The 12,604-nt window shown below is 40.8% G+C and overlaps 1 protein-coding gene across 1 annotated transcript in view; it reads left to right on the top strand.

Moving 5' to 3' along the window:
- The window catches only part of HOXB13 (homeobox B13), a 56,586-nt gene extending 46,310 nt beyond the window's left edge, over window positions 1-10,276 (top strand). The window contains exon 3 of the mRNA XM_042473639.1: window positions 10,083-10,276. Within this exon, the coding sequence (XP_042329573.1) occupies window positions 10,083-10,276 (194 nt within the window). The remainder of the gene's footprint in view (window positions 1-10,082) is intronic.
- The last annotated feature ends 2,328 nt before the right edge of the window (window positions 10,277-12,604 follow it).

Below are 12,604 nucleotides of genomic sequence, written 5' to 3'. Positions count from 1 at the left end.
TCTCCTCACAACTGTTAAACAGTGGTGGACATTCTGTGACAATGTAGCATGTCAGCCATTGCGGATAAGAGGACAAGCAGTGATGGAGTGCTGGTCTTGGCCTTACTTGCGGTGTCCCAAAATTAGTCTCAGTTACATTTCAAGGAAGCTTGCAGAGAAGAATATCTAAGCAGATTATACCTCATGGATCTGATCCATTTGCTTTCCACTCCAGCTGCCACAGTTGCAGATGCTAAAAAATCTGTAACTGTGCCAGTTGCAGTGCTATCTAAACCATTTTTTGTTAAAAAGCCAACTGCAGGTAGTTCATATCATTGTCTGAATATCAAATACTTCTGGGATTTCTGCTGATGAATCTTTCATCAAGGACAACAGATTTTATACGCCAAGAAATAAAATCACGATTACTGCTTCTGTCATATAATATTGAATCCAAACATATACCATGGCAAGTGATGATTTATGTGTCACCATACCTCTAAATACTCAGCCTTGCCTCATTTTAAAGAAGCTATATTTTTCCAATCCTGTAAATAAGTCAGTCTTATTACTCTTATGTTTCCAGGAGACGGTATTAAGATTAAGTGATACAGGTTTGCCTAAATTCAAGGGACTCTGAATCAATTGTGTGAGATTGGTGTCCAGAAATGTAGAAGAGCCTTCTTGTTGGCAAATCCTGTTACTCACTTCTACAGCAATAGTGGTAAATCCAAACTCCTAGTGAACCCTGCAGGAATATTGTGAAGGTCAGCCAGTGGCCTATTGGCAGTCTGGCGAGAATACAATGGGCTTTAGACCAAAATTCCTTAGTCCCTGTCAGCCAGGGAGTTTCATTGTGCAAGATACAGAGGCCCACTTTTGTTTTGCATTTTATTACTGTTGGAAAGAAGTTGGAACAATCTGTCTTTATTGAATGGTCTTGCTTTTGAGTGTATTAATACAAATGCCTATGTGCAATAAAATATATATGGAATGGGTCTTGAAAAACAATGCCATAGGTTATCACTGCTTTTCGGAACGACTCCTCTTTGGAGTAAGTGTTTGGGTAAGCACAGAAGGAGAACAGTGTCTACAGAAGGTCACCATTATCTGCCAATTGAACAAGAGCAAAGATCAAGCCAATCTTTGTGCACAAGCCAATACTGCCATGCTCCCTCTGTCCCATTTCATTTGAAAGTGAATTCCTGAGTTTCCTTTTTACTCTCATTTCTGAACTAAACAAAACTGCTTGTGAATGATAGAAGATGGAAACTGGGTAGTGTCTAAAAAGCAGCAGAACCCTGATGATAGAGACCAAACAAACCTCAGAATTTCCCCCAAACATTTCTTGGAACTGAATCCTTGGACAAGTGGTTTTCTTCAAATTGGTTGTAAGTGAAGTGCATATTAGCCCTGCAATGCACTCAGACTTATCCCAATCTATGCTCTTCAGTAGCTGCAGTCGGTTGAGGATGCTCAGCAGATCTCTAATCTGTCTAGCCAATACTGTTTGTATAGTTCAGGTCACTGTGTTTTGTAGAAAATGGAGTGGGTGGAGTGGTCAAGGAACAGAAAAAGGAGGAACATACTGATGGATCAACTCCCTTGTGAGGGAAGGTACAGCGCTTTGGGGCTATTCAGTTTCATAAAAAGGCAAGTAAAGTGAAACACTACTCATGGTGTAAAGAAAGTAGATAGAGAACCCAGAACTATTCAATGAAATTAAATATGAACTATTGAGAGTATACAAGAAGAAGCACTTTTGCTTAAACTAGTAGGTTGGCATAGAGATAGGGAAAGGATTGCAGAGAGATAGGAAAAAGATAGGAAAAAGCTGTAATAGAGATAGAAGAGTCAACCAGGGAGAACTGAATAGGGTTTTGGAGAGTTATGAAGTATTAAATAGTTCAGGGATTAATGTTTGATCTAATTGTGTATTAATAAATTTCTGCTTGTTTATTCTTTTCTACAACTGTGTCAGGCTGTTCCTGTTAAGTTTGGTTAGGAAGTCTGGTCACACTTACTACAATGGACCCACTGAACTACACACCCACTGGTCCACAATGGCATCACCTTATGGCCGAAGTACCTAATCCATGGATTTTTAGGGAAAGGGGGGGAAGATAAGCCCAAGGATTTGGAACTGCAGGACTAGCAGGAGGGGCCGGGGGTTCTGTCACAACAACATTGTTATTCAGTACCAGTGCTGCACAGCACAATGAATGCATAACTCCACACACAGAAATTTTCACTACTCAGCCCTAACACAGAATCCTGGTCTATGAGGAGGGACTTAGGGAGCTGGGTATGTTTAGCCTGGAGAAGAGAACAAGAGTCGATATGATAGCCCTGTTTAAATATTGCCATATTGAGGATGGAGCAAGCTTTTTTCTGCTACTCCAGAGAATAGGACATGGAACAATGGAGGCAAACTACAGGAAAAGAGATTCCACCTAAACATTCGGAAGAACTGTTTGACAGTAGAACACACTCTCTCAGAGTGTGATGGAGTCTCTTTCTTTGGAAGTTTTTCAACAGAGACTGGATGGCCATCTGTCGGTGATATTTGATGGCAGGGAGTTGGACTGGATGACCCTTGGACTGGACTGAAGAGGTCTCTTCCAACTCGATTCTATGTTTCTATGAGCATGTACCTGTTTATGGGTTTAAGGCTTCCTCAACTCGGTGTCCTCCGTATGAATTGGACTGCATTTCTCATGAGATCCATAGCCCAGCATGAAAGATTACAATTTGGGAATAGCTGGGTGAGCACTCCCATAGGAAGAATTAAATATACCTGAATATTTGCATGTATTTCTCCTTCCCCAAATATACATAAACATACTGAAGCACCTTCTCTTATTTTCTGCTTGGAAAAAGTCTGCACTGACATTTGCCCCAGTGTAATAATCTTTACCACCTGAATTTCTCCTTGGTTTGGGGCGGGGGGGGGGGGGGACGGACGGGATAAGCCACTTAAGTAGAACATAACTAGGGCTTAAAGGTTTGGGTTTATTGGGGATTAATGCTATTGTTCAGCTAGGTTTCAGCCCTGGGCCACATCAAGGAAGCTAAATTTGCCTTTGAACATTTGTAAACTACTCTAAAGTGAACAACTGTGCACATGCTCCAAACATCCTGGGTTACGCAAAGGAACTAGCAAGGTGGAACTGAGCCCAAGGACTTTTAGTTTTGGAAACGAATCACTTAGGAAAGATTTTGATTGATTTTATGTTGGCCTTTTTATGTAGCAAATTTAAAGAACTGGTTAAAGGGTGCCTGTCAAAGAGCACTGATCAATCAAAAATTCCTTTGGAGGGAGGCCTTTTGCACGGGGTTAAAAACCAAATATGTAATAAGGGAAAAGAAGCATGGAGCATATTCAAGCGATGCATTTTATTTTATACAGTCAGTGTGATGTCCAGAATGTGTGGAATCTTTCCTTTTGTGGAATATTCCTTAGTGACATTTAGGCACAGAAATCCAAGAAGGCTGCCAAGATCTCTCCATGAAAGCATATGAGATTAACAAGGGATTGCGCTGTGTTAGCAGGAAAGAAATGCTGCTATGGACCTTGAGATATTCCTCTTTTTCAATCCTCTGAGTCTGGAGAAAAGGCATGGCATCTCATTCGTAGCATATAGGAAAGTGCACTATATTTCTGCAGCAGTTCTTCTCAATTGTTCAACTGCTCAAAGCTTGATATGGCTTAGTTCATGCCTAGAGATGCCAGATCAAGGCTTGGCCCTGAATCTCCAGTTTTCATGGGTCATTTCCAGTGGGGAGAAAAGGGGGCTCAGTTCCAGGCAAGAGAAAAAGCCTATGTGGAAATCTCCAACTCCACTAGAAGAGCAGTAGCTTGCTACAATTTACAAGTCTTAATTGATTGTTACTATAGCTTGTTACAATACGGTCTGCATATAGGCTGAACAGGTAGAGTGATACGAGGCAGCCTTGTATGACCTCTTTACCAATTGGGAACTATTCTGTTTTTCCATGTTCTGTTGTGAGTTGTGACAGTAGCCTCTTGTCCTAAGTACAGACACCTCACCAGGACTATCAGATGTGTTGGCACTCCCTTGTCTTTAAGGGCCTACTTTAAGACTCTACTTAGTATGTTGTTATGAACACAAGAAAGAGTTCTGTGGAACCTAAAGACTAGCACACATTTTCCATCATAATGTGGGGACTGGTCATCTCTGTTGAGTTATGCTCACCCAGAAAATTTTGCAAAAGGTTATAAAGTGTGAAATTATAGGAATTTTTTGATAGTGCAAATGGAGATTCCTTTCTCAAGATTTTACTTACTTAATTTGTTTTCGACCTGTTGGAAGAGACCCTAAGACAACATCACAGTGAATCTTGACAGTGAAAAAAGAAGCAGTAGCCTTGGGCAGGAGATTTGCAGATGTTCGAATGTATCATGAGATTTTTATCTGCGGTTTCTTCAGATGGGGTTTGCCATTGGCATCCTCTGGGGCTGAGAGTGTGTGACATGCCCAAGGTGGGTTTCCATGGCTGAACTAGAATTCAAACCTTGGTTTCCAAAGTCATAGTTCAATACTCAGATTACTATATCACGCTGGCTCTCATGGATGATATTGTCTGGAATGGGACTTTGGGAGCACTGTTTTTCTATGATCTGAGTTCTTCTTGAAGGAGTGAACTCAGAAAGTGAGGATTCTTGTTTGACTTTCCTGACTAGTGGCTAGCAGGGTCCTCTCAGGCTCAGTTTTATCCCTCATGCTATTAAACATCTACATGAAACTTCTGGGAGTGGCTATCCAATGGGGTTCCATGGCCGAATGGGGATTTGAACCTGGTATCCAGATTTTTAGTCCAACACCCAAACTACTGCAGCACACTGGCTCCAAAATCTTTAATGTAACCAATAACTACTCTGATGCAAAATGTCAGCATTACTGTATGCCTTGGAAGCAGCAACCGACCGCAGCACTATCAAATTCAAAATGGATGTGAGTAGAATTTTTCCAAAAAGACTAGCAGCATCATATTTCATTTCAAAAGAAAGACTTTGTAAAATGAAAAGAGGGGGATTAGTTAAAATGCCTCTGAAAGGTAGTCAAATCCCTTCAGGAAGCTTGCCGTGGTATTTTTAACTACTCCAAGAAAAGATCAAAAAGTGTGTATGAGATGTAACAAATTTTACAAAGGCATAAAAAAGTCAAAAAGAGTGACAGCTTGTTGAAACAGAAAATGAAATTGCAACGAAAAGCAGGCTACCAAAAGGCAAGAGAATGTTCATTTTAAAGTCAATTTCTTAATCCAATTTTAAAAATGCAGGTTATCGCAATCCCAAGGTGAGATAAGAGAAGCTAATAAAAAATGGATAAAGAAAATGTCTTCTTCTTTCCATATTAAGTACTGTACACAGAAAGTGGACTCCTGTTATTCACATATTCCTCCTGCCACTTCTTAGACCATAAGATGCTGCCTTATACATGGTCAGCTATTAGGTTACTCAACTTGTATTGTATACTCTGGCTGGCAGCACCTAACCAGAACCTCTATTTCCTTTCCCTTTACCTGCTGAGAAGATCCTTCTCAGCCAGTGATTCTTAAACTTTCTTGGGTCATGGAACTCCTTTGAAAATCTGGTTAAAGTAATGGACCCCCTCCTCAGAAATATTTGCATAAACACACACACACACACACAATTTATACTGTTGCACTTGAAACTGATATTCATGTAGTGTGTGCATATGTGTGTTCACACTTTCAGGTCACTTGCCAACCTATGGTGGCCCCAGGAATTTCATAAGGTTTTCTTAGGCAAGGTATAAGAAGTAGTTTATGGTAGTTCTTTCCTGTGATCCCAAATTAGCTATATTAATATTGAAGGTGAAGGAAATTGCTATTTAAACAGCTATTAATCTACATCTTAGAAAAGGCATATGAGATTTAATGAAAAGCAAGATCCTATATATAACTAGGAGATCCGGGATCAGCCCATGAGTTCCTTTAAAACTGTTAGGCAAGGGGATTTTTTCCCAATCCACCTCATGCATCTCTGCTACCTAAACATCCATAAAGATGCCGTTTTCAAAATAGCTCTCTCCCATCACCTGTTTTCAGAGGAGTGAGTGCAAGGGTTGGATTCTGCTCTGCTTAATGAATTCCTTTGTGTCTGGAGAGGAAAACTGAACTCTCCTCACCTTTGCTTTTTTGAGATCAGTTCTGGGGAAAGTGTGTGTGTGTGTGTGTGTGTGTGTGTGTGTGAGAGAGAGAGAGAGAGAGAGAAATTACAAATGAAACCAAACATTTGACATCGTTCAGAAATGCCTATTCTTCTTCTTTTTATATTGATGACCTTTCCACATCTCTCACTCAAACCATTTGCTCAAAACCCTGAAGAAATGAAGAGAGCAAATCAAAGGAGCCAAAACACAACATTTCTTAGGTTTTTGTCTTGGCTGGTCAGAGTCGCACTGTTTTCCTTTCTCTCTTTGCATTAGGAAACTCAGCCATCTGATTAAGAGGTCAGTATTTATTAGGAAGGTATCAAGGAAATTATTCAGCTCAGGAACTCTTCTTTATTAGACTTACAGCCCTCTTTCCCAAAGTGCGGATCATACTGTTTCGTGGTTATGTTTCCGAGGACTTATATCGTAAATTGTTATAACATTCACATGTGTACTCTCTCTTCATCAAGCTATAATTCCCCTCTATATATTTCCCTACCATTTGGGATTTTCTATCATTCTTCATTTAGCATCTCAATGGTGGAGCAAACTGTAGTTTTGCTGTGATACTTCTGTGTGTGTATATATATATATATATATGGAGGGAGAGAGAGAGAGGCAGGCAGCAAGCACACATTAGAGAGAGAAAGAAGGGGAAAGAAATGGGATACGGGAGATTTATGTTTCCACTAAGACTTAGGTTCTCTAGATGGTTAAATGTAACCTTGCAATAGATGGTTTTTGAGTTATTAATGAAGGGTGGAGGGACTGCTTGCACTATAAATTCATATTTTCAGGCCGATCTATCCTTTCTCAGTCTGTGCTTTGAAATCATAGTAGAGGGGATTTCCATTGAAGTTAATGCCTCAGAAACAAGCCGCCCCCCTCCAACTCCTCTGCCCCAAATCTGAGCCCCATTAGTCTGGCTCTCAGTATTTTATTTTTGGCAAAGCCTGCACTTTCTGGCTATTAGAAGGTGAAACCTGGTTATATATATATATTTACTTAAAAAACAAAAAAACAAACAAGAGAAGATACATATATATATATATATATATATATATATTGCAGAATGAGTGGTTAAGAAGAGAGAAGCCTGATAAGGCTGGGTCTTCTCTTGTTTGTCTTGTAAGTAATTCAGAAAGAAAGAAAGAAAGACCTTTCACAATAGTGATGGCGTTGTGTTTATGAAGGAAAGGAAAAGAAAAGGTAAGAATGAAAAGGAAAGGAATGGAATTGAAAGGAAAGAAAAGGAATGGAAAAGAGGAAAGGAAATGAGAGGAGAGGAAAAGAGAAAAGGAATGGAAAAGAGAGGAAAAGAGGAATGAATGGAATGGAAAGGAATAGAATAGAGAGGAATGGAAAGGAGAGGAGAGGAGAGGAAAAGAAAAGATAAGAATGAAAAGGAAAGGAAAGGAAAGGAAAGAAAAAGAATGGAAACAAGGAAAGGAGAGGAGAGGGGCGAAAAAGAGGAAAGGAAAGGAATAAAAAGGAATGGAAAGGAGAGGAAAAGAGGAATGGAATAGAATAGAATGGAAAGGAAAGGAAAGAAGGCAGCACCCAGATCAAAATAATACAAACACCCAGCGCTCCACAATTGGAGTCTTCCCAGTCTTCAGAAACGATCAAATTACTTTAAAAGGATATCAAGTCTCAGTTTAATTTCACAGGCCACACACCATTAAGTTGGTTTATAATCCGATTAAATCAAAATATACCCATTTAGGTCGATTTAAGGCCGGTAGTTGCAGTCAGTCCCAAGACAAAGACGCATTTTTGATCTGAGTAGAAACGGCTGCTCTATTCTTCTCTTTTGTTCTTCCTTCTCGACGCCTCATTTTTTGCTTCTTCTCCATCTGACACATTAGAAACCTGGGATTTAAAAGACCATGATTGGGGATTATCTAGCCTTCTTCATTTAGCACCACAATGAATGAATGAAATCTAGGTGGGATATCAGTTTCCTAAAATGAAAGAAGAAGGACAGGGGAGATAAAAAATCGAACTATATATTTGTTTTGCCGACCCTGGATAGAGGTAGATGATGTTTCAGAGCAATTATATGTGTGTGTGTGTGTGTGTGTGTGTGTGTGTGTATGTTTTAAATTGTCGTTAATTTTTCTGGCTCAAATCCAGAGTACTTTCGAGCAAAGGACTGAGAAGAATGGATCAAAAACTGTTTTAAATGAAAAGACGTCCTTTTTGCCCAATATTCAGAATTTGTTACCACCTGCCAAAAATAAGAAAGTGAAATACCGTTTTGGGGGTATTTTACTACCTTTGTTTTACAGTCTTCCGTCACTTGTTTCTTTACTGTGAAGGTATTGAACTAATAAATCTTTCTTGGGGCATTTTGGAGTGTGTGTGTGTGTGTGTGTGTGTATATAAGAAAACAAGCGTGGCTGTTAAAAAGCATCCTCAATAGACCAAGGAGCTCAGGAATTATTTTTGTGGGTGGTTTCTGGGCCCATTTTACTCATTTGAAATGGAGAGATTAAACAAATCTCAGGGTGGAATGATCCATGCATTGGTTCGTTTAAATTTCTTAGCTGCCATGAGTCCCAATTTTGGAGCAAAGTCGGAGTATTTGTCATCATCTCCCATATGTGTGTATATGTGTGTGTGTGTGTGTGTGTGTGTGTGTGTGTGTGTACACACACATTTGTATTCACTGCCTCGTGCATGCAGTATAGTTTCTTCCACCTATTATTATCTACTGTATCAGTAAGGTCCAAAATACATCCTTAAAAGCGGTGAAGATGAGGAGAAAGTTCATTAATCAAACCATTCATTAATCAAACTGGATAAACGATCCTCTCATGAATAATAATAATAATTGCTGTTGTTTTTAAAGTGGCATTTAATGGTGTTTGCTAATAACTGTGATCTAACGGTTCGCAACGCAGAACTTTCAACAAGCGGTCGCCTCTCTTGAGTTACTCCGACAATGAACGTGTGGATCTTGTACATAGAATGTGTGTCTTTAGAAAAGTAACTATTGATCCAAAACACACTGCAGAAATAATCCAGTTTGAGACCGCTTTAACTGCTCTGGCTAAATGCTAGGGAATTCTGGGAGCTGTAGTTTTGTGAGACATTGAACCTTCTTCTCTCAGTGTCTACAATCTCCAGCATTCACTAGCACTGAGCCAGGAAAGTTAAAGCGCTCTGAAACTGGATTATTTCTGCAGCGTGGTCCAAAACGCACTGCAGAAATAATCCAGTCTGAGACCGCTTTAGCTGCCCTGGCTCAGAATTGCAACCTATTGTGGCCCCAGAGCTCTCTGACAGAGAAGGCTCAATGTCTCACAAAACTACAGCTCCCAGAATCCCCCTAGCATTGATCCAGGACAGTTAAGGCGGTCTCAAACTGGATTATTTCTGCAGTGTGCTTTTGGACCAGAGGCCAAATCGCAGGGATGTGGATTTGAATGGCATCAGTTCGCACAAAGCAAATGCCAAATTGGAGTTTGTAGAGACATATTTTCTATGTTAAAAAATGAAAATGATAAGCAGTTTTAATTCTCGGCTTTGATCCCCTCCCGCCCCATTTAGCCCCAGTCTTTCCAAAACGGGAGACATGATGCCGCTTCTTTTTAATTGATGTAACCGAAGCGGATGGGGAAGATCTTCTGTTTTAATTCAATTTCTTTTCTGGACTGGACATCACTCTGTGAAGGAGAACTTGGAAAAGCATTTCCAGGGAGTATCTCGGAAACTGGGGGATTCACTTTTGCCCCTTTAAGTAGCAGCCAGAAAAACCCATAAACCCAGAACCGGTTTGGCACCTCGCCTCCTCCTTCTGTTTACAGATGTCTGCTGGGTGAAAGTGTTTTTCTTCGGATCATGTTTGTACATCGGGTGGAGTTGGCTTGGTTTTTCTTCTTCTTCTTCTTGAAGCTTTCTCTTTCGGTCCCGAAACGCCCGCCTTGGGACTGAGTCGGATCCTGGAGGCGAGTCCAAAGAGCGAAAAGCCCCTGGGTCAAGGCTCCTTAAAAGAAAAGCTGGGGAAGGTGGAAGGGAAGGAGGAGAAGAAGAAGAATGTTTGCTCCCGATCAAAGCCAAGGAAGAAGGCAGGCTGGATTTGCCCTTGAGAGGCTGGAGATTTCAGGTGCTCCTTTGATGGAAGCAAAAGGAAGTAACTGTCACTCTGGGAACTAGCAGATGGGTGTGTGTGTGTGTGTGTGTGTGTGTGTGAGAGAGAGAGAGAGAGAGAGAGAGAGAGAGAGAGAGAAACTGTGTGACTAGGTGAGTATGAGAGAATGTGTTTGCATGTATATGTGTGAGACAGATTGTTTGTGTATGACTCTCCCTGTGTGTGAGAGAGTGACTCTGTGTGTGTGAGGGAGAGAGCGTGTGTGACTGTGTGTGAGAGTGTCTGTGTGTGTGTGTGTGTGAAAGAGAGAGTGTGTGACGGTGAGAGAGAGAAAGAGAGAGGGGGTGTGTGTGACTGTGTGTGTGTGTGTGTGTGAGGGAAGGAAAGAGTGTGTAACTGTGTGTCTGAGAGAGAGAGTGTGTGTGTGACTGTGTATGTGAGAGAGTGTGAGTATGTGTATGTGAGAGAGAGAGTGACTGTGTGTAAGAGAGAGAGGGGTGGTGTGTGTGTCACTATGTGTGTGTGTGATGGAGAGAGAGAGAGCTGTGTGTATGTATGTGAGAGTGTGTGTGTGTAACTGTGTGTATGTGTGAGAGAGAGAGAACTAGGAATTCACATGCAATGTGAACACAAATCTCAACTTATGAGCACAGAACTCAAGGTCTGTGAAGCAAGGTTTGGGATTTCTAGTTAACACACCTGAATTACCGGGTGGGGCATTTTGTTATTCTGCAAGTGTTAGCATTTTCAGGGTCTCACCAATGGCCTGGGGAAGGGATAAAATGTGGCTCATTGCCCCACACACCTCTTGGGGGGAGTGTTGGGGGCATTTAGGATCAATTGTTTTCTTTGTTGTTAAAAAAATAGAGTGGTGAGATTATCCTTTTAGGTCACTTATGGGGCATTTTCTTTTTCTGTAAAAAAAGGCAATGCCTCAAGATTTAGGCAGGTAAGGACTGTAAACAGCATATATTTTGTTCCCTTGTCATTTTTCTTTTATCTCTTTTGGTTAAGAATTGCCCACTTGGCAAAGAGGTCAGCCAAGCCTGCATTTTATCACTCTATTTGTTCAACTTGCACACTGAAAATGTCATATGAAAATCAGATTTAGACTCAGAAGAAGTGAAAAGGAGGAAAGATGAAAGGAAGAGGAAAGAACATCAAAAATCTAGGATAGACAGATGACACCATACTACCAGATGCCATACTACCAGCAGAAAACATCACAGACAAGGAACAAATGCAAAGGAAGGCTTACTGCTAAATATAAAGAAAACAAAAATAATGACCAGTGAGGATCTACATAAATTCAATCTAGACAATGAGGAAGTTGAAATAAAGAGTTCCCCTACCTTGGATCAAACATTGACCAGAATGAAGACTGCAGCTAAGAAATCAGAAGAAGACTAAGAACGAGGAAGGCAACTATTAAAGAATTAGACAAGATCCTACACTAAGCACTAAAGTTAGAATAGTCAAAGCCATCGTATTCCTCACCACCATGTATGGATGTGAGAGCTGGCCAGTGAAGAAAGTGAAGAAGAAGAAGAAGAAAATCAACTCCTTTGAGATGTGGTGCTGGAGAAGAGTGCTGGGGACACCATGGATGGCCAAAAAGACAAACAAATGTGTCCCTGAACAGATCAAGCTTGAAACCTCCCTGGAAGCCAAGATCGTCAAATTGAGGCTGTCTTACTTTACTCACATCATGAGAAGGCATGACTCATTAGAAAAGACAATAATACTAGGAAAGATAGAAAGAGGTCAAGGAGGTCATGGTCCTCAATATACAGGACCTTAGCAGAGCAGGAAAGGACAAAAGGGCTTGGAGGTGTCTCATTTGCAGGGTCACTATAAGTGAGGATGACCTGAGACAGTTAACAGTAGGTCAACATACATATAGGGTCTGTACAGACAGGCCAAAATAAAGCTGCTTTGGGTCACTTTGGATGAATGCTATTTAAATGATGCATGTGTCCTAGGTGTCCGGAAGCCATGCCAAAGCCACACTCCAGTCCTCATTTAAATAGCATACATCCAAAGTGACCCGAAGCAGCTTTATTTTGACCTATCTGTATGGGGCCATACATACCTTTTCCTCACCATGGAACTCCCTCCCTTGGGAAATGTATGCTCTGACAGATTTTAAATGTTCAAAGACCCACTTTTAACTAGTTGATTGATGAATGCTGATCTGTAATTGAAGAATTTTAATGGGTGCAGCTATTATATTGCTGTATTCACTTACTGCAGTGGCTCAGTGGTTAAGACACTGATTCTGTTGACTGCAAGATCAACAGGTAGGCAGTTTGAGACCCAAGCACCG

Source organism: Sceloporus undulatus, chromosome 6 (assembly GCF_019175285.1).
Source record: "Sceloporus undulatus isolate JIND9_A2432 ecotype Alabama chromosome 6, SceUnd_v1.1, whole genome shotgun sequence".
Classification (NCBI taxonomy): domain Eukaryota; kingdom Metazoa; phylum Chordata; class Lepidosauria; order Squamata; family Phrynosomatidae; genus Sceloporus; species Sceloporus undulatus.
Note: the sequence above shows the minus strand (reverse complement) of the source record. Positions and strands in the feature narration are given on the sequence as shown.